This window comes from Castor canadensis, chromosome 3 (genome assembly GCF_047511655.1).
Source record: "Castor canadensis chromosome 3, mCasCan1.hap1v2, whole genome shotgun sequence".
In the NCBI taxonomy this organism is placed as follows: Eukaryota; Metazoa; Chordata; class Mammalia; order Rodentia; family Castoridae; genus Castor; species Castor canadensis.
This window is the reverse complement of record NC_133388.1, coordinates 150,052,089-150,075,052: the sequence shown is the minus strand read 5'-3', so window position 1 is coordinate 150,075,052 and position 22,964 is coordinate 150,052,089. Positions and strand designations below refer to the sequence as shown.

Below are 22,964 nucleotides of genomic sequence, written 5' to 3'. Positions count from 1 at the left end.
GGTTATGATAGCACAGTACTCCCAGTGTTAACACATAACTAAGAATTGTACGTGGTGACACACCTTAAGGTTTCCAGGCATATGCTCTCCTGACTATTACTGAATCCTCCCAACCAAAATCTGCTTTTTTGTATCTTTTCTTCTGGACAAAGTACAGTCTAAGTTGACCATTTTCAAAAACTCTCTTTACACTGGATTTCTTGAGAATATGACTACCCAAGACATGGTTTTTTGTTGTACTTTAGTAGATATACATGTATCCGTTGCCTCATCAACAGATAACCACTAATCACTTCAGTGAGTTTCTGTTGGGATGGCCAACCTCATTTACTATAGACTAGCTTTTTATGTAGCTTTCATAGAAATAAACTTATGTGGGGCTAGTTGTAGTGGCTTCCACCTGCAATCCAGCCATGTTGGAGGCAGAGATTGGGAGAAAGGATGGTCAAGGCTAGCCTGGGTAAAATGCTAGCAAGATTAGGTCTCAGCAAGTAGTCCAGGGTTGGTATAAGTAATAGAGAGCCTGCCCAACAAATGTGAGGACCTGATTGAAATCCCTGTACCACCACCAAAAAATAAAATAAGTAAATTTAGTGTACAGTATGTAACTTAATAGTCACTACATTTCAGTATGAAATGAATATGAATGCAAAGATTGAATTGGGAAAGAAAAATAAAATGTGTTTTTAATTTTAAAATACCTTTGTATTGTTATACTTCAAATAATTATATTTTCACTGTGAACAACTTTAATCTCCATTCCTTGTCCAATACATTCATTGATTGATTTATGCAGCAGTTATCTTTTCCTGGTAGCCTTTTCTAAAATGAATTTTATTTGGGAAAAGGAGACAGTCAGAATTCAAGTATATATAAGTATTTAAGGCACTAATAAATGTGATGATGAAAGTTAAAGAAGGTAATGTGCTAGAAGTAAGGCTTGAGATATATGGATGAGGATCATGTTAGTCAGCTTTCCACTACTGTTACAGAATACCTGGGATAATCAGCATATAAAGAGGAAGGATTTGTTTTGGCTCAAGTTTTTAGAGATCTCATTACAAGACCAACTGGTGCTATTGCTTTGTGTTTTGTGGTAAGGCAGTATACCACAGCAGGAGTGCATGGTGGAAACAAAGCTTTCACCTCATGTTGACAGAAACTAAAGGAGAGAAAGAAAGGGCTGGAGTCCCAACATTCCCTTCAAAAGCACAGTTACAATAACCAGAAGACTTCCCACTAGGCCCAACACCTAAAGGTTTCACCACCTCACTACAGAGCCAGGGCATAGGGGCCAAACGTTTAACCCATGGGAGTTTAGGGGACATTTATCCAAACTATAACAAAGCTACTCTAGTGTTAGTATACAGAAGCATCTTTTTTCCTTTTTTTGTTTTTTAAGAAGTGACATTTTGTCTAAGATTTAAGCAGCAAATAGAACTAGCAATGCAAAAACAGGATGAAAGAGCATTCCAGACAGATATTTAGTCGAATAACATTTAAGAGTTTCTTTCTATTCCTTAAATTTGTTTTTTGAAAGTTGAGATCACGGTGCCTGTACTATGATACCACATTTAACATTTCAACTGACTACACCAGAAGAATTTTGCAATATTCCAGGTTCCTGATTAATTATAATGTTTCCACTAACGGTTCTAGAAACAGTCCTGCAAAGGTTTATCGCATTCAACATTTCCCCGTAATCTTGTACTGCTTGCACTAATTTATTTTATGAGTGATGTAAGAGCATTAACACAAATCAGAATGGGCAAAATCAAAATGTGTTTTTTTAGAGCATTGATTTTCAATAGAACGGGCTGCAATGATGGAAATGTTCTGTCCAGGATGGTAGCCACCAGTCTCATGTGTCTGCCAAGAATTTGAAATTAGCTTAGTGCAACTGAGGAATGGATTTTTAATTACATGTAGTTAATTTTTTTTAATTTAAGTAGCCACCTGTGGCTTGTGGCTACCATATTGATAGCACCAACCTAGAGAATTAAATTAATTTCAAATAGTTTACCAGTATCTTGAAACATTAGAATTACTTCATAAAAGTTCTAAAGCCATGCTTTTGTACTATTAATAAGAGATAGAAGTGAAAATATATAAGGTCCTCAGTGAGAATTCCCTTGATTCAGAGATTACCAAACACTGTGTGTGTGTGTGTGTGTGTGTGTGTGTGTGTGTGTGTAAATTAGGCATGTTTCTACCACCCTGCCTTCTCATTTGTTTTTTCTTTAACACAGACTGAAATACTTCTCTTCCCTGTGTGGCTTTGGAGGTAATGGTGCAATTTGCTATACAGGGAAGAAACGAACAAGAAAAATTGAGGTGCATTAGCTCCTAATCCCTGTTGGGTTTTGTGTGCACAGACACAATCCCCATTATTTCTGACTACTAAGAAATAGTTATGATTGAATCTAATAAAGGAAGAAAGAGTCTATACAGATCTGCCACAGAAAAATTAAGTATTAGTCTTGTTTTAAAAAATCCACAAGAATGAATGACAACATAAAATATTACAAAACAACTGTTTTAAACATATAAATGACTCCTTAATCATGATGATTGCATTCTATTAATCTTTTAAAAAGAAACCTACAAAAAACAGCTGTGAAATTAAATTCTGTTTACTGAGCCTCAAAATGAAGTTGCTGTAGGCTAAAAATGCGTTTTAGAAAGTCAATAGGAAAGAAGAAAATGGCTTTCTCATTTCTGAGATTTTCCAAATACACTATTGTTTGATTTATTAGTCTTGCTTGACAGTTGGACTCAGACATATCCCCTTATATTAATGAAAAAGATATTTAGTAGCAATACAATTTTTTGTAAAGTGGATCACATGATACATACCTAAATCACTAAAGTTATTTCAGTATTATCTGGGGCCTTCTTTATACTAGTTAGTTATTCTATTTCAACTTCAGAATTGAATGAAATAATGCACATTTTATAAAATTCTACCAAAATGTATGGTATGGATACATTTTTAGTTTTAATTCCTAGTATAAAGATTTGTTTGTCAATAATTGACAATTTTTGCTAGTGAATTTGAGTACCAATGAGAGGATAGAGGAGACAAGCCATGTGTCACCAACTCTCTCACTTTATGCATAAGTTTACTTACTGACTCAGTTCTCTCAAAGATAATGGTCCCAATGAAGCCTAGAGCAAAGAAAGCCAGAGCAATAGGTCCTAACATTAAAATCACTGTTTCCAGCTGGGAACATGCCTCACATAGTAGAGCACCTACGTAACAATCACAAGGCCTTGAGTTCAAATCCCAAGACCACCCAAAAAAACTATTGTCTCAGTAACATATGATTTTAATTTTTATGTTTTGTTATTTAATTTTGCATAGAAAGAGTACTTATAAAATAAAATGATTCTTTTCTTTAATACCATTCCTTTAAATATTAATCCCTTTTAATTTAATTGAAATAGAATTTGCTTCACACAATAATCACAAACCAATTTTTCATAAGTAAATATGCCATATAAACTTAGATTCATCTATATTCATGATGTGTATAAACTAATTAAAATTGCAGCTTCCTTTGGCAGTACTGTGATTTGAACTTATGGCTTTTCACTTGCTAAGCATGTGATCTCAGAAATTCAGGGCTTTCTTCTTGCTAGACATGTGCTCTATCATGAGAACCATATCCCAGCCCTTTTTTCCCTGGTTATTTTGGAGACAGAGTCTTGTTTTTGCTCAGACTAGCCTGGATCACAATCCTCTTATTTTATGCTTCCCACCATAGCTGGGTGGAAAGGTGTGGGCCAGAGAGCGCCCAGCTTTTTCCGTTGAGATGAGATCTTGTAAACTTTTTTGCCAAGGCTGGCCTAGTACCAGATTCCTCCCAGTCTCAGCCTTTCAGGTAGCTTGGGATATTGGGCACATGCCACTGTACTCAGCTTTTGGTTGAGATGAGTCTTGCAGACTTTGCCAGGGCTGGTCATGAACTGCAATCCTTCTGATTTCAGCCACCGAAGTAGCTAGGATTGCAGGCACAAACCATATCACCAGGCATATTGCTTTCTTTTTAACCACACAATAAAAATCAGGAGAAGTTGAAAATTTCTGAAACCTTGCAAAAACGATAACCTGGCATGTGTCTCTTCATTTATAATCAGAAGAAAAGAAAAAAAAAGTCTTAATTAAATAAGTTGTTTTTCTCACCTTTCTTCCCTGTGAATTTGTATACTCATGAAGAAATACAGGCAAGACTACATACTCACAATTATTATACTTGAATTTCCCACTGTATCTCCCAACTTAAAAGTTGTAAAGGAGCATAGTCTGCCATTTGAAATACCATGCCTGCAAGGAGGAATTTTCCCACCTATATAAAAGTGTTGTTAAGCCTTTTCTCTTTTAACACTTGGAGCCTAATTTGATTTATTTATTACCTGCAATATTTTGTTCACTTAGCGTCCTCACTGTAGGATGTGTTTCATTATTTAGCATTTGCTACTTCACCTAAATCAAGAATGTTTTCCCCCCTTCTTGTGCTTGTGGTAACAAACTTCCCTCCTAAAAACTAGTGTTTTCTAACTCCAAGAAAACATCTACCCCTTAAATTTATCACAGTGCTATAAAGACTGCCAGATCCTTCCTGTTCTATGTATGATACTTTATTATGTTACTTTATTCCTTCTTCCTTTCCTCCTTCATTTCAATACCTGTCTTTCAGATATTCTGCCTTATTGATCACGTCATTAGATGCCCTGTCAAACTGCTGCCTTTCTGTTCCTTATCACATTTGTGTATTGCTTCTATAATCACCATACTTTCTCCTTAGTTACCAGTCCACCTTCCCTAGTAGGTGCACCCCCGCACATACTACTCGAACTCCTGGCCTTCAAATCTTATGTCCTCTTCTTGCAAGGAGGCACATCCACTCCTTCTCACCTTCACCATCACCTGATGGAGCATCGATCAGGTGCTGTGTGCCTTCTTTCTACCTGATACATGTCAACTTCCTTTTCTCTAGCACCTTTTGATTTTTCCTATGAAAGCTGAGCTAATTCCATCCTCCTTCACCAACACAATCTTCTGAACTTTCTCTTAATCTATGAATCTTCCAGCCAAATGCTGGAGACATACCTGTTTTATGACAAAATCACTCCTGTTTGTATGCTCACCTTCTATACATTCACAAAGCTTCAGATCTTTTACCTCACTTTTATTTCACTCCTCTTCAGTCTTCAGACTGCTAGTTGCTCAGAAAAAAATGAGAAGTTGTTTAAGAATAGCAACATAATTGTTCAAGGCTCTATTATTTAGTGAATGATTAGAAAACATTTTTTTTTATTTTACAGAATTTCATACATGTTTTTTCTCCAACACTAAGCAAATCATGGCTAAAACTCAATTGTTTCACTTGATAGAAAAGAACCAGTATCTCAGGACTTTCCATTTGCTAATGATTACCTTCTCAGACTTCCCTCAGGACTGTCTTAGAACTTTGTTATTTTACTGTAGTCAACTTGTTTGTTGAGGACTTACTTGGAGTGGAAGGAAGGGTAGTTAACTTTTGAACTCTGTATTTAAATAAATAAGCCCCAGCACAACAGTGGCAGTAGAAAGAATGTTCTCAAGAGCATATTAGCATAAAGCAATTAGGTAATGGTAATGAGGATTAGTCTCTATTGTTATGGCAACAACTGTTCCTGAACTCTGAAACACAGTCACTTAGGAATCTTTCAAGGTTCTTTGCTTTGTAATTTCTTGGGAATTCTCTGTCCTGTTACCCTTTATCTCTTAGGAGTAAATTTCTACTTCATGTTAGGCCTTTAACACTTAATTTGTTGACAGGTAACTTTGTGTCTCTTTGAAAGCAAAATAAAATCCCTGTGGTATATTCCCTCCTTGGAAACCCTCCATTTTCCTCCCAACTCCTTCTACCAGTGCACTTGCTCAGATCTTTTAATGTCTTTATTTCCATATTATTCTTTATGTTGACCATTTGTTCCACTTCCCACATCTTTCAGCCCAATGAGTTTTCTCTGGTGGGTATGGTGAGGTCTGGGGAGAAAGAACATGTCTGATTGACGACCAAGTTGAAACCATGCTCCTTGATTCTTTCTAGAGAATATCATGAAGCATCTCCCTTCCTCATCCTTCACAGACTAGGTCTTGGCACATTGGCCAGATTACAAGAGCTACAAAATGCAATGGGAATAAACAGGGAGGTGAGCTAAAAGGCAAGATGAATCTTTGGGGAATAGGAAGCATAGCATCAAGAAAGTATTCCTGGAGGAGAAAAAGCCTGAGAGAATTTTTTTTTAAATGGGAGAAAGCAGAGAATGGTAATGGTGCTCCTGGGAAAGAGTATAGCACATAGAAGCAAACTGGTCACGTGGTAATTTTCATGCAGTGGTGTAAGAATGCTGGTAGCTCTGGACCACATAGAAGCAGTAAGAAGATCTAAAATTTCTGAGAGGCCATTCACTTCAAATATTGGCCAGCCAGTTCCCCTAAATTCCAGGCCAGGCAAACATTTACAGATTTGTTTCACTGTGTCTGTTTTTCTCTGTCTTTGAACACTTCAACAAACAGTGCCTATTTCAGGGCTGAGGAGTACAGTGTTTTAATAAGACAGTATTTTAGTAACTGTGAGGTGCATGGTCTGATGAGAACAAATGAACAAGAAAATTTTAGAGAACAATGGATATGAATAAAGCATGATGCTTTCATAGAAAATGATTGAGGAGACAACTTTTGAATGGGTAGTCAGAAACTAAATTGAATTCAGTGCCCTAGGAAACTTGTGTAAAAATAGCCCTATACTTTTAATCAGCAGGACATAGTTTTTATTGCAAATGAGACCTCTTCTTTCTTCAGGTCAAAAATAAAGGGATGGTAATTCTTGCTAGGTGTGCTAATGACACAACTGTTTTCCAGTTCATTATATTCACTAATGGTAGTTCTTATTTTATAGACGCAGCAAGAGTAACATTTCACAAGACATTTTGAAATCAGTTATTTGCATCTCTAGACAGAAGAATTTTTTTTAATCCAGAAGTCCTAGCACAAGGAAAGGAATGAAACCGAAACCTTTCTTGTTTTCAGCACTTAATTGAATGGTATACAATCACCCTGCCAATATTCATGATCTTCATTTTCCCAGAGGAGAAAAATAAAAGCAAAATGTTACATTGCTGTGTGGTGCACTCATGTATGGGGCATATTGACTCCTTTCCCTAAATTCAATGTATTGATGATGTATTTTAACTAAGTAAGTTTTTGTCTTTATCACAATTGTCCCCACCCACTTTGCAAACAACAGTAGATACAAAAAGAAACAGAGGGAAGACAGAAGAAAGAGAGAAGGATGTGTCAGCACATATCCATCTTCCACTTTTCTCCTCAGGTCTGTCTACTTTAGGGCCAAACTATACGTTTTATAGTAATACTTCTTTACCATATATATATATATATGGAAAACAGATAAAATGCATATTTATGTTAGTACTTGGACATCATTGAATTATGCATCTACAATTGTAAATTCATGTTTTAAGAATTGTATGCTGTATGTCAGGATTTAATAAATACTAATTTATAAGTTAATAAATATTAGTATTTATTAATATGTATTAATTAAAGGTCAATTATCCTTTTGGTGTCCAGATCTTTCAATATAATATAAATTAAATTCAAAACCAAGATTTCAAACATTTGGAGACACTATGCAAGTCATCACATAAATTTCGTATGTGGAATAAACAACATTCTGAAAATATTAACTTCATTTTCCTTAGAAACAATAAATGTATAAACTATATACATTTATTTTGTCAATTCTTTTTTGGTGCTGGATACTGAACCCAGGGCCTCATGAATGCCAGGGAAGTGCTGTATACTGAGCTATAGCCCAGCCCAAACACCTATATACATTTTATTTAAGGAGTTTACTTTGCTAAATCCAAGTGGTAACTGTAACAAATGCCTCCTTGAAAATACATTAAGGGAAATTTCAGAAATATGACTTTAGAAATGATTTAAAGAATAACTTGTTAATATGTTATTTCTATCCACTATGACAGTGGATCTGTGCTTGGAGCATTTTCAAAACTGCAGGCACTGCCCAAAGTGCCTGACCCATGGAGCTGAGCACTGCATCATTTCTCCCAGAATTACTTCTGGTCGATCTTGGAGTGATGAGCCCTGAAAATCGTGCCTGCAAAATCATTGCAGACATTCATGACTGTCCTGGTGAAAAAGTGTATTCTAATGGTTGCTTTGAACAGGTTTTCCCCTAATGTTTGTGTCCCAAACACCAGCTTGTGTCAGCTGTTGTGCTAAGATAATAAAAACTTTCCAGAATGGCATTATCTTTGCCAAATACATCTGTTAATCCTCCCTGAACAGTTCTTTTTCCTTCTCCAAGTTATAACCTTACTTTTTTCTTTACAACAGAAGTATAACAAATTCAGTGTGAATGGCTTTGTTCTGTTACTTTAAGCAATATAATAACTTTTATAATGTTGTGTAAGACAGTAAACCTGAGAACAATAGTTTAGTATGAAGTCTAGCAATTTTACAATAGACTTGCATGTTATCACAATGTGATTTCATGTTTCCAGTCCACACATATTATACTTAAGTGGAACATGCATTAAATTTAATTATGTGGTGTAAAATATATTTATTTCCTTTTTAATGCATAAAGATGTTAGTTATAGAATTATCCATAGTAGCATATTTAAATGGCAAGTATATGGAGGTTCAATAAACTTATTTTTACTAGATAGAATAGTATTTAGCCATCAAATGTATTTATAAAGATTATATAATATTTTATCTTAAGGTAAATGCCTATATTTCCAGTTTTCTAATGAGTATATGTTTTTATATTTTTTATTATGAATATTTCCAAAATTACAGAGGAGTTATAAGAATTAACAATTTTGCACCTACAGTATACTTAACTTGTAGTATTTTACATGTATGTGTATATTCAAAAGAAAGCTACATTTTATTTATATTTATATCTAAATCTATACAATTTTTTACATTGATATACATTTAGGCTTCTTTACCACAGAAGATAGCACACTTTTTTTTGTGGTACTGGAGGTTTAACTCAGGGTGTTGAACTTATCAGGCAATGCTATACCATGATTACACCCGCAGCCCATGATAGGATACTCTTGCTATCATAAATAGCATTCTATGAAAGACCTTAAAAATTATTTTCTACTTTATCATTTTTTTATGATTTTTGTATTATACAGTACCACATTGTATCTTTTCATTTGAGAGGATGTCTCCATTTGGGATAGATTGCTGGAGGAGGGATTACTGAGTCAGACAATCAATGCATTCCTATGCAGCAGTGTAAATGCTATTAGTTTTAGCCAAATTGTTCTCCATACACATTATGTTATTTACTCTCCAACAGGAGCACATGACGGCTCTGTTTCTATAAGACCCAGCATCAAGGCAACCTGAGAAGGATAGCTTATGCCTCCACGCTTACATGATGCTGTTCATCTCCCCCTCTGTTTACAAAACTTTTATTTCTCCATCAACTGTCTGTGTATGCCTCTTACTGATTTTTATATTATTTTCTTTAAGAGCTCTTTACATATTACTATGACTGACCTTTTGTGATCTGGAATGTAAATCTTTTTCTCCCTGTTTGTCATAGATTTTTACTTTGCCAATGATATGTCTTGTTCTTTAAAAAAATTACTTTTTATTTTAAAAATATTTCCATGTAATATAACTGATTTTTAAAAAAAATCTGTGCTAGAAGCTTATTTGTATGTCCAAAACAGTTTAAATTTCCTAAGTTGGTTTATTTTACTTTCTATCATTCTGAGGAACAAATGTCTTCATCACCTTTTCAACAGAATCGTGTAATACATTCTTAAGTTTGTGCCATTTAGTAAAACTTTAACTGTAGCACATTAATATACTCTATTTTCATTGGGTACATTTTATTGGTAGAAACATCAGGTAACAAGTTCAAATACTTTTTCTAAAAATTAATGAATTTAACCCAATAATGATTATTAGCCATCATGAACTTTTTTTCAATATATCCAATAATTAACTATGGATATGGTTGGGATATATGTGGTCTAGTATATGATATTGTTAAAAACTTTCCAAATGTACATTTTTAAAGAAATTCTGTTTTCTGATTATTTACTTTCTCTTCGTGCATTTGAGTCAGTTTCATAGGGAAAGTGTTAGCTGCTTCAGAGCAGAGAAATTGTCCTTCCTTAACTCCACATTGGATATTGTCATCCTGCCCTCAAACCCCCCTTTTCTCTTCTTGTGCGTTCAAAAGAGCAGTGACCTGGAATGGACAGATGTTCGGACATCTACTACAGTCTGAGAACTCAACGCTGGCTCCCACTCTTGCTCAATGTCCATGGTTATCCCTGCACTGCTGCCTCCCAAACTCCTGGCACCTGATGTGTCTGGCTCCCAAGAGTGACTTCTAGGTGGAGAGTATCCAGATGGGGACCCCAGACATCTCTGACTGAGAAGAGGGAGAAGCAAATTCAGGCCTACTACATTTCTTCTGCTTTTTAAACATTCATATAAACTTCCTTTCCCTGACTATCTGTATAGCTGCAAGATCCTTTTTACCACTTACATCTGATTTTACTTTCCATAGACATATAAGCCCTCAAAAATAATACATGATTATGGCTTCTGAGCAAATCTGTATTTGTGTGCATATGTTTTTCTAATGTCTTTTCATAGATTATAAGTCCCCTTGATTATAAGAGTCCTGAAAATAGTATCTGCTGCTGTTAGTCCATCAACCACATTATTGCTTCATATTCAGACTGCAGAAGGACACATTTTCTGTATAAAATTTTAAAAGAAATAGAAGAAAAGTAACCTGAATTTCTCCTGTATGTTACTGTTTCCTGGAGTATACTATATGGTACTCTGTGGACTTATCTCTGTGAACAAATTAATCTTTCTGGATCTCATGCTTTGTGGAAAGAAAAATTGATATATAAGGCCATACCTTAAGTGAAATCTTGAGGTTTAAGTAGGAATTCGTTTGGTCATTTTTAAGCAGTATCTTTTGTTTAAAAGTTGACTTTGCATCTGCAATGTTCTAGTTATTATTATTATTATTATTATTATTATTTGTGTATCCTGTCTTTCCATGGCTACATCAAAAAACAGAAAGAAAAAAAAAAGGCTGGAAGCAACAAACAACAGATTTGGGCTCCACTGAGTTGGTTCTCATTCTTTTCCTTCACATATGAAGTCAGAACAGAATTTACATTGCTTGAAAAGTTGAAAACAAATATGTTTTCTCCCAATGGTCCAAAGACTTTTAAATATAGCATCCGTCTAGAGCAGAATATTCGTTTAGCATATGCTTATCCAAGTAGAATGTCTTGTGTTACTGTGACCTCCACATAGCTTTTATCTTTTTAAATAAGTAAACATTTTAACCATAGAGAGGAAGAAATTTAGAATTAATTTAAAAGCTTTGGCTTTTAAATTTTGGCTTACCTTGATCATGCCTCCTTGTTTTCTTTCAAAAAGTATTTAGTATCTACTATGTATAAGGTACTTTTCTAGACATGGAGAACCATAAGTGAACAAAAGGCAAGACACCCTTGCTTTATGAAGCTTATATTCTTGTGAAGAAGGATTTAGAAATAAATAAGTGAAATAAGTATTGTATAAAACAGTGATAAATGCAACAAAGGAAAATAAAACTGAGAAGGGAGGTGACGAAAGCCAGCAGATGTGTGTGGGTGGGGTGAGGGACTTCAAGTTTAGATAAGGCAGTCAGAGAAGGTTTCACTTATAAAGAAGATTTGTAGAGTTCTGAATATCATGTAAATCTCCTTGACCTAAGAATTGTTCACAAGCCCCATTTCTGAAATGACAATCTATGGTAACTGGGGTGAGAGTCTACATCCTCTATGACAGAATGCTTTCTAAATTATTTGCACCTTTGCTTTCTGCTAAACTGACAGGTTGTGCATAAATTGAATAGAGGCACAGCAGGAACATCTATAATTTAAATGACTCTCTGCCCAGTCTTCAGTCAACAAGAAACAGTCATGATTCCATCCATGGCTGCACATTGCCTTCTGATTTTTTGCAAATTGACTATATTTATCTTGAGGCAGAGTGTTCATTTCTCCCCTTATTAAAGGCAACTTGGGATTATGTTCCTAGCTCTAGACTGCAGCATATGTTTGTACCAAAGAGCCCCTGCCCCGCCTCCAAATGCAGGAATAATATAGCACTGGGAAGTGCTTCTCTAAGAAAAACAAATACAGCCCAAGGTTTTTTTCACCTGATTTCTTTTCAGTTTTGACCTTAGAGAAGAGCTTTCTGACTCATCATTTCATAATCATGGTCAGTTATTTTTATAGGAATCCATAAGTGTTTAATCATTTTTGTTTGTTATTTTTCCATGTAGATTAAAATGATTTAATGAAATCAAATTATTTGGAGATTGGCATGATTTTAAACTCAGTTAAAAAACTCTTGTATCGAGACAGAAAATGTTTTATTTTTCTTATCAATGATCATAATATCATCCATTCACATTCTATTAGCAATAAGCCCCTAATCTTCATGCCCATATACATTTCTCTGAGTCAACCTTTTCATGAAATAACTTCTTATTTTAAAAATTTCATTTAATTTTATTACTGCATGTGGATCAAAACTTTTACTAATTTAAACTACTCAGTACCCACTGTTGTGAAAGTTATCAAGAAAAGGTTAACAACATAAGAAGATCTTGGGGAGGCAGACTACATGGCTAGATTCAGATTACATCTAAAATCTGAAAAGGAAGCAATGCGCAAGAGATAAAGCTGTAAACAGAAATGTAAACAGGAAATTTAGGATAACTAGTTTCAATATCATTTTAACAGTAATAACAACCAAAAGTTTGGGTGCTTCCATTTGCCCATTCCTCAGAAAGGCCTTTATATTTGGTACCATAATCATGCTGCAAGTACAGTATAGTTTGTGATTAACTCAGTGACTACTGTCTTGACCAAAGTGACATCATAATTTGGGAAAAGAGCAAGAATAGCACATGAACTCAGAGCTATTAATTAAGCTACTTCTGCCTTTCAAAACTAGAACAAAGTACAATGATTCAGTGTTCCTGGGAAAACTTTAATATTTAGATAGGTTTAGGTTAGAGAAGGTTCATTTTTATGATACTACTTGAAATCCAAGAATCCTTGCTAGATTGTACATGAATGTATGAGTATATAAATAAATGATAAATACTAGGAAGTCCAGTCAGGTCAAACTATTCTTAGCCAAAAGCTTGGGAAGCCTTTCTAATAAATCATTTACTATTAAGTTGAGAGAAAAGAGCATGAAAGAAAGCAGAGAATTGAAACCAAAATATTTTTGTGATACATGTTTGTCTATATAGTATAAGCTTTAACCTCTAAGTGAAAACACTGTATGTACAGAATTAGAATGAAATGAAATAAAATAAAATTTTAATTCATTGAGAAACAACTTTTAAACTATGCCTGGTTTTCTACTATGAAAGCACTTTGAGTAGTCTTTAATCTGAAATAGTCAATAGAAAACTACTCAGTGTTATCAGATGTCCCTGGCATATATGTAAAAACTGCTAGGACTAATATAGGATCTATATGTGGCCATAGTGCAGATCATCCCCAGTCTGGCAGGGACTTATCTGTATTACTTCTGTTTTCCCATCTAGAAAGCCCTAGAGATAATATAAAGTGAAAATCTGGAGTAATTCATCACTGTTTTTAATTACATGGTATGATTTAGAGATTGGAGAGTTTAATAAAAAACTTTAGCTAGCTCACTGCAAAAACTTACTTAGCTCTTGCTGACTTGTTTTGACTATAAGAGAACGATAATGATACTAGCTTAGCTTTAAAACTGTTCAACCAGCCATTGGGCAGTGAAATACTGCAGGTTCCTTGAGTGATGTTTTTGCTTGGGTTACAGGACCAGTGGTTTTGGCGAGTGAGAAATAACCGGGTGATGGATGGATACCCCATGCAAATTACTTACTTTTGGCGGGGCTTGCCTCCTAGTATCGATGCAGTTTATGAAAACAGTGACGGGAATTTTGTCTTCTTTAAAGGTAAGGATGTTTTCTATATCTGGCTATGTTGTATTTTGGTCATTTTCTTCAAGGCTTTGTATCATATAGAGAGGGAAATAAGTAAAGTCTACTAAGATTATGTAGCAGATGAATTTTATGACATAAACTGTAATGCTTACAATAAGTAAAAATGAAATAAAATAAATATATTTTCTAATTTGCTAATTTGTGCTTTTGCATACAGAATTCTCATATAAAAGTCAAAGTTTAGAGAAATCTTATTCTCTAGGAACTTTTAAATTTAGGTTAAAAACAGCAAAAAAAAGAAAAGTCAGGTATGGTGGTGGTGCATATCTGTAGTCCCAGTTCCTTGGGAGACTCACACAGGAGGGTGACATGAGCTGAGGAGTTGAGAAAAGCCTGGGCAACATAGGGAGATTTGTCTGAAAGAAAAAAGAAAGAGAAGAGAGAGGGAGGGAAGAGAGGAAGGACAGGGAGGAGAGAGAGATAGAAGAGAGGGAAGAAATAGCCATTTCCTTCTAATTTCTTTGCTTATATTTTTCTAGTGTATTTAGAGTGGCTTGCTATTTTTGTGTGGTGACATCTGTGAGAATTTGCACATGTCTAAAACTGCTGGGATGCATGCATGGCCATAATGCAGGTCATCCCCAATCTGTCAGGGACTTAACCTGTGTTACCTCTGTTTTTCCACCTAGAAAGTCCTAGAGATAATGTAAAGTGAAACATTATCCTTTAAAATTTTACTGGATTTAGTTAGTTTGCATAAATAGTTTTTAGTAAAATTAATTAATCATAAGGGCAAGGGAAGCTTATGAGAAGAAAAATTCACCCAATTATCAGTACCATGAAATTTATTTTCTGTTATTTATCTGATTGAGGAATTTTAATTTCACAAGTGCTACTCACTGTCTGGCATGAAAGAATAAAATTACCTGGTAAAGTGAACTGCTTCTCTATCCTCAAAACTTGGTAACAGTAAACCTTAAACCTGACAGAAAATACAGGGATAAGGACAGGGACAAGACAGGCTGAGTTGGAGAACTGGGGGAATAGGGAGGAGAATGTATCTGAGCTGAAGCTGAAAACTAGAGTGAGGAAAGAATGTGACTAAATGTGTTATCCAAGAGCCTGAAGAACTGACAATAGGCTTAAACAGGGATACAGGGTAAAGGATGGAGAAGGAAATATTAACCAAAAAAGGTAATTAGTCTCCAGATCATACTGGAAGAATTTGCAGTAATGATGTGGGTAATGAAAACGAGTCTGGGAATCATTTGTAACATTTTTAGTGAGGTACTATGTGTGTAAAGTGAAAGTATGTCCCTGGAATTTATTTCCTCGTTACAGATTATTCCTTAAAAGTGTATTACTTGTAAGGTCATGTGGGTTCTGAATCTCTACCTCCATTGTTAAGCACCTACTAGCTGTATGAACTGGGCATATTGCTCAATTGTCTTTGCCTCTGTTTACTCATCTAGAAAATGGGGTTTATATTACTCCCTATCTAAGGATTATTTAGAGGACTAAATTATTACTACATGTAAAGTATTTAACATGTATATGCTGTCCAAAACTGCCAACTATTGCTGTTGCTGGTAAGATTATTATTGATATTGTTGCTCTCCTGCTATTCTATAAGTACATACCTGAAGTGGGTTTGTATTCTATCACTCCAGACAAGGCAAGACGTCTTAGGGGCATGATGACTGGAGGGAAATTCCCATGAGTAGTAGCAACAGAAAGAAAAGGCTAACCTCAAGGTAGCCTGGGGCTTGAGGGCAGTTCCAGAAGCCTCATCTCTTCATAGGACCAATAGTGCACTCTGACAGAACTGCCTGAGGGGAAAGTGCCACAGTCATAAATCAGTGATGTGACAGCTCTTTACTGCCTCAGGGCCTCCTCACTTATGTTCATTTTGCTCTTCTTCACTCACTTATGGAATGGTTGGCCCCTTTTCATCTTTAGCATAATAAAAGATGTATCCTACTTAAGTTAATACCTTCTAATGGGTACACAGTACTTATAAAATGCTTAAAATTATCTGCACTATTCAAATGTAAATTTCACCAGAGATGGATCTTGTTTATATTTTCTTGACACCACTGTACTTTGAATTCCTAGAACAGTGTTAGGTACATAGTACATGTTCAACAGATACCTTAATAAAAATAATATCACAAAGAATTAACTTGACTGCATGTGTTGTTTCTTATTATGGTGGTAACAATAGCAATAGCTGTATCCTTGTCACAGAATTATTTAAGAATTTTTTAATTCCTAGAATGCTGTGCTTGCAAGTGGTCTCTTATGATACATTGTCGGAGTATCAGGAAATGTCTACTCTTAGAACGTACATCACTCCAAGTACCCTGCTCTAGGACCTCTTTTGTTGTTTGTTTTACCACCACCCTCAAATAAAACCCTCAACACCCACCTAGGACATAAGCTCTCCTGTTTCAAACATGACTATCTACAGGGAATCAGAAACTCTGGTTTTCCCAATAAGGCAATCCTCTTCTCTAGTCTCTACCTCATCACTGGCAGTAGAGAAGTAAGAGCCACAGAACACTGAGCTTCTAGTGAGAAGCCATTGCCTCACCAAAATAGTCACAGCCAAAATGACAATCTGTGCTTGACTTACCTACTTATGGTTTATCTCCTCAGAAAGCCCAGGTAAAATAACACTTCATTGTCATGGGAGACTCTCATCCCCTTTCTTCCCCACAGGCCACAAGTGTGCAGCACCTCTTCTCTTCAAGTCAGCCCCTTCCCTAACTTAATTTTCTATACCACCTAACAAACTATTTCATTCACATGCTGTTTATCTGATATCACTAGAATATCAGCCCCATAGGAAAAGGTACTCTCTCTGTTTTCTGTTTTATACTGTCTTATCCCTAATATCTTATCAAGGTTTGAAAACTTTTTCTGTACTGACCTAATAATAAATATTTTAATTTTTTAAGCCTTACATTCTTTGTTACATATCCTTTGGTTTTTATGTTTTCATGGTAATTTTTTAATCTTTAAAAATATAAAAATTATTCTTAGATAAGTCATACTAAATAAACCAGGGCATAGAGCATAGTTTGTCATAGACTTTGATCTTAAGTAATAACTTGGAAAAGTAAACACTCAACAAAGATTTATTATGGGAACTGAAAATAATATTCAAGCCCTAGTCTGTGTTCTATACTGGTAGGATTCAGCCTGTACCAGTCATATTAGGTCATTGTTACTAGTGGATTTAAGGCTACTCTTCTTTAGTTTTTTAACATTTACTTACATGTGTATACTTTGTTTGGGCAACCTCCCTGGTCCTCCTGCCCTCCCCCGTACCCGCCTCCTGGTTCTGGGCAGAACTTGTTCCCCCTTCTTGTTCTCCGATTTTGTTTTGTTTGTTTTTTTGTTTGTTTTCTTTTCTTTTTTTTTTTTTTTCTTTTTTCTTTTATTATTCATATGTGCATACAAGGCTTGGTTCATTTCTCCCCCCTGCCCCCACCCCCTCCCTTACCACCCACTCCACCCCCTCCCGCTCCCCCCCCTCAATACCCAGCAGAAACTATTTTGCCCTTATCTCTAATTTTGTTGTAGAGAGAGTATAAGCAATAATAGGAAGGAACAAGGGGTTTTGCTGGTTGAGATAAGGATAGCTATACAGGGCATTGACTCACATTGATTTCCTGTGAGTGTGTTTTACCTTCTAGGTTAATTCTTTTTGATCTAACATTCATTTATTCATATGTGCATACATTGTTTGGGTCACTTCTCCCCCTGCCCCCCACCTCCTTCTTCTCCCCACCCCCTCCCTCTTCCCCCCCACCCCCCTCACTTTCAGGCAGAGCCTGTTCTGCACTTTTCTCTAATTTTCTTGAAGAATAGGTATAAGCAATAATTAAAAAGACATAGCATTTTTGCTAGTTGAGATAAGGATAGCTATACAGAGAAATTCCTAGCATTGCTTCCATGCACAAGTGTATTACAACCCAAATTGATTCATCTCTACCTGACCTCTTCACTACTTCCCAGTTACCTTCCAAAATTGACCTCTGTCATTTTAAGGTTTCTGTATTAGTTCCTCTGCAGTGGAGACATCAAACATTTTCAAGTTTTGGGTTCCCTACCTATCCCCATTCCTCCCATATGTGCTCTCCCCTTAGCGTGTGACCCAAGTTCAACAACATTGCTGCATTTGCCCTAGATCTAAAGTCTGCATATGAGGGAGAACATATGATTTTTGGTCTTCTGAGCCTGGCTAACCTCGCTCAGGATGATGTTCTCCAGTTCTATCCATTTACTTGCAAATGATAAGATTTCATTCTTCTTCGTGGCTGAATAAAACTCCATGGTGTATAAATATCAAATTTTCTTAACGTATTCATCAGTAGTGGGGCATCTTGGTTGTTTCCATAACTTGGCTATTGTGAATAGCGCTGCAATAAACATGAATGTGCAGGTGCCTCTGGAGTAACCTGTGTCACATTCCTTTGGGTGACATAGGTTGGGTGACAGCAATCCTAGGACTAGGATTGCTGGATCATATGGTAGATCTATGTTTACTTTTTAAAGAAGCCTCCATATTGTTTTCCAGAGTCATTGCACTAGCTTGCATTCCCACCAGCAGTGTACGAGGGTTCTTTTTTCCCCACATCCTTGCCAACACCTGTCATTAGTGTTGTTTTTAATGATAGCTATTCTAACAGGGGTGAGATGGAGTCTTAGTGTGGTTTTGATTTGCATTTCCTTTATGACCAGACATGTTGAGCATTTTTTCATGTGTTTTTGGCCATTTGAATTTCTTCCTTTGAGAAAGTTCTATTTAGTTCAGTTGCCCATTTCTTTATTGGTTCATTGATTTGGGGGGAGTTTAGTTTTTTTAAGTTCCCTGTATATCCTGGTTATCAGTCCTTTGTCTGATGGATAGCTGGCAAATATTTTCTCCCACTCTGTGGGTGGTCTCTTCAGTTTAGAGGCCATTTCTTTTGTTGTGCAAACTTTTTTAATTTTATCAAGTCCCATATGTCTATACTTTCTCTTACTTGCTTAGTTCCTTCTACTGAGGAAGTCATTGACTATACCTATTGCTTCCAGAGTACTTCTTGCTCTTTCCTGTACTAACTTCAGAGTTTTGGGTCTGATATTAAGGTCCTACATCCATTTTGAGTTGATACTGATACAGGGTGATAAACATGGATCTAGTTTCAGTTTTTTGCAGGCAGATAACCACTATTCCCAGCAACATTTGTTGAATAAGCTGTCTTTTCTCCATCATATATTTATGGGACCTTTGTTAAAAATAAGGTGGCATATTCATATCCAGGTCATCCATTCTGCTACTCTGGTCTTCATGTCTGTTTTTGTGTCAATACCATGCTGTTTTTATTGCTATTGCTTTGTAATATTGTTTGAAGTCAAGTATTGTAATACTTCTAGCATTGCTCTTTTTCCTGAGTATTGCCTTGGATATTCATGGTCTCTTGTGTTTCCAAATGAACTTTAGGGTAGATTTTTCAATCTCTGTGATAAACGTCATTGGGATTTTAACAGGAATTGCATTAAATATGTAGAATGCTTTTGGTAGAATAGCCATTTTTATTATGTTGATTCTGCCAATCCATGAGCATGGGAGATCTTTCCATCTTCTGTAGTCTTCCACAATCTCTTTCTTCAGGGGTTTGTAGTTCTCCTTGTAGAGGTCATTCACATCCTTTGTTAAATTTACTACTAGGTTTTTTTTTTTTTTTTGAGGCTATTGTAAATAGAATTGTTTCCATATATTATTTCTCAATTTGTTTGTTGTTGGTGTATAGAAAAGCTATGATTTTTGTAAGTTGATTTTGTATCCTGCCACCTTACTGTAGCTGTTTATGGTGTCTAGGAGTTTGGGGGTAGAGTTTTTTGTGTCTTTAAGGTACAGAATCATGTTGTCTGAAAATAGGAATATTTTGACAGTATCTTTACCTATTTGTATTCCTTTATTTCTTCTTCTTGCATAATTGCTCTGGCTAAGAATTGCAGTACTATGTTGAATAGAGTGGGGATAGTGGGCACCCTTGTCTCTAACCTGATTTTAGGGGAAATGGTTTCAGTTTTTCTCCATTAAGTATGATGTTGGCTGTAGGATTGTCATATTTAGCCTTTATAATGTTGAGGTACATTCCTTCTATTCCTCATTTTCTTAGAGCTTTTATCATGAGATGATGTTGGATCTTATCAAAGGCTTTTTCTGCATCTATTAAGATGATCAAGTGATTTTTGTCTTTGCTTCTATTAATGTGCTGCATTTCATTTATAGAGTTGTGTATGTTGAACCATCCCTGCATCCCTGGGATGAAGCCAACTTGGTCGTGGTGAATGATCTTTCTGATGTGTTGTTGGAGTCAATTTGCCATTATTTTATTGAGGATTTTTGCATCGATGCTCATTAAGGAGATTGGCCTGTAGTTTTCCTTTTTGGAAGTGTCTTTGCCTGGTTTTGGTATAAGTGTAATGCTGGCTTCATAAAATCAGTTAGGCAGTTTTCCTTCCCTTTCTATTTCATGGAACAGTTTAAGGAGGGTTGATATTAGTTCTTCTTTAAAGGTCTGACAGATTCAGCAGAGAATCTGTCAGGTCCCAGACTTTTCGTTTTTGGGAGACTCATTATTACTGCTTCAATTTCATTTTGTCTTCTCGATCTACTCAGGTGATTAATGTCATCTTGGTTCAATTTTGGATGGTTAAAGTATCTAGAAATTTCTTCAAGATTTTCAGATGTATTAGAATATAGGTTCTCAAAGTAGTCTCTGATGATTTCCTGGATTTCCGTGCTGTTTGTTGTTATCTACCCTTTTGCATTTCTGATTTTACTGATTTGGGTTTTTTCTCTCCTCATTTTAGTCAGGTTTGCCAGGGGTCTGTCAATCTTATTTATTTTTTCAAAGAACCAGCTTTATGTTTCATTGATTCTTTGTATGGTTTTTTTTCTGTTTGTTTGTTTCTATTTCATTAATTTCACCCTTATTTTTATTATTTCTTTCCTTCTGTTTGTTTTGGGATTTGCTTATTCTTGTTTTTCTAGGAGTTTGAGATGTAGCATTAGGTCATTTATTTGAGATCTTTCTGTCCTTTTAATATATGCACTCATGGCTATAAACTTTCCTCTTAGGACTCCCTTTGCTGTGTCACATAGGTTCCGGTAGGTCATGTTTTCATTTTCATTAACTTCCAGGAACCTTTTAATTTCCTCTTTTATTTCATCAATGACCCATTGATCATTGAGCAATGTGTTGTTGAGTTTCTAATTGTTTGCATGTTTTCTACTGTTGTTTTTTGTTGTTGAGTTCTAGTTTTAATGCATTGTGATCAGATAGCATTCTTGGGATTATTTCTATTATCTTATATTTGCTGAGGCTTGCTTTGTGCCTTAAGACATGATCAATTTTGGAAAAGTTCCATGGGTTGCTGAAAAGAATGTATATTGGGCAGAAGTTGGTTGAATTATTCTATAGACATCAGCTAGGTCCATTTGATCTATGGTATAATTTAGTTCTAGAATAGCTTTATTGATTTTTTTTGTTTGGATGACCTATCTATCGGTGATGGTGGATATTAAAGTCTCCCACTACCACGGTGTTGGAGTCTATATATGCTTTTAGGTCCTTCAGAGTATGTTTGATGAAATTGGGTGCACTGACTTTGGGCACATATAGGTTGATAATTGTTGCTTCCTTTTGGTATATTTCACCTTTTTTCAGTGTGGAGTGTCCCTCTTTATCTCATTTGATCAATGTAAGTTTGAAGTCTACTTTGTCCAAGTTAAGTATTGCTACTCCTGCATGTTTTCAGAGGTCATTGGCTTGGTAAATCTTCTTCCAGCCTTTCACCCTAAGCCAGTACTTGGTTCTGTTAATGGGATTGGTCTCTTGTAAACAACAGAATGTTGGATCTTCCTTTTTAACCCAATTTGCCAATTGGTGTCTTTTGATGGGGGAATTAAGTCCATTAACATTCAGTGTTAGTATTGATAGGTATGTGGTGGTTCCTGTCATTTAGTTGTTTTCGTTGTTTAAGGGTTTGATTGTGTGCAGCTGAATCAGTGTTATTCTCAGATTCTTTGTCTTTTCTTCTCCTGTGGTTTGTTGCTGCCTGTCCTTTCATGGTTTTGCTTGCTTTCATTTTCTGTGTGCAGAATTCCTTGAAGAATTTTTTGTACTGATGGCTTCATGGTTATATATTATTTTAGTTTCTGCTTATATTGTAAGAATTTTATTGCTTCATCTATTTTGAATGACAGTTTTTCTGGGTAGAGTATCCTACGGTTGGAGTTATTTTAATTCAGTGCCTGGAATACCTCACTCCATGCCCTTCTTGCTTTTAAGGTTTCTGTTGAGAATTCTGCTGTGATTTTTGTTGGGCTTGCCTTTGTATGTTATTTGGTTTTTCTCTCTTACAGCTTTCAATATTCTTTCTCTATTCTCTGTGCTCATTGTTTAGTGATAATATATCATGAGGTAGTTCTATTTTGGTCAAGTCTGTTTGGTGTAGTAGAGGCTTCCTGTACCTGAATGGGCATAGTTTTCTCTGGATTTGAGAAATTTTCAGTTACTGTTTTGTTGAATATATTACAAATCCCTTTTGCTTGCACCTCTTCTCCTTCTTCAATGCCCATGATTCTCAGGTTTGGTCTCTTGATGGAGTTGGTGAGTTCTTGCATATTCCTTTCACAGGTCTTGAGTTGTTTGACTGATAGCTCTTCAGTTTTTCCTTTAATTTCCATTTCATCTTTAAATTCTGATATTCTTTCTTCCAGTTGTTCTAGTCTGCTGGAGTGGCCTTCCATTGTATTTTGTATTTCTGTTTCATTCTTTTTTCTGAGGTTTTCCATATCAT

General features: G+C 35.6%; 1 protein-coding gene across 2 annotated transcripts in view; it reads left to right on the top strand.

Moving 5' to 3' along the window:
• The window catches only part of Mmp16 (matrix metallopeptidase 16), a 252,970-nt gene that overhangs the window by 194,976 nt on the left and 35,030 nt on the right, over positions 1-22,964 (top strand). For both annotated transcript variants that reach the window (XM_074068801.1, XM_074068802.1), the window contains exon 7: positions 13,973-14,111. In XM_074068801.1, coding sequence (XP_073924902.1) covers positions 13,973-14,111 — 139 coding nt within the window. The remainder of the gene's footprint in view (positions 1-13,972; positions 14,112-22,964) is intronic.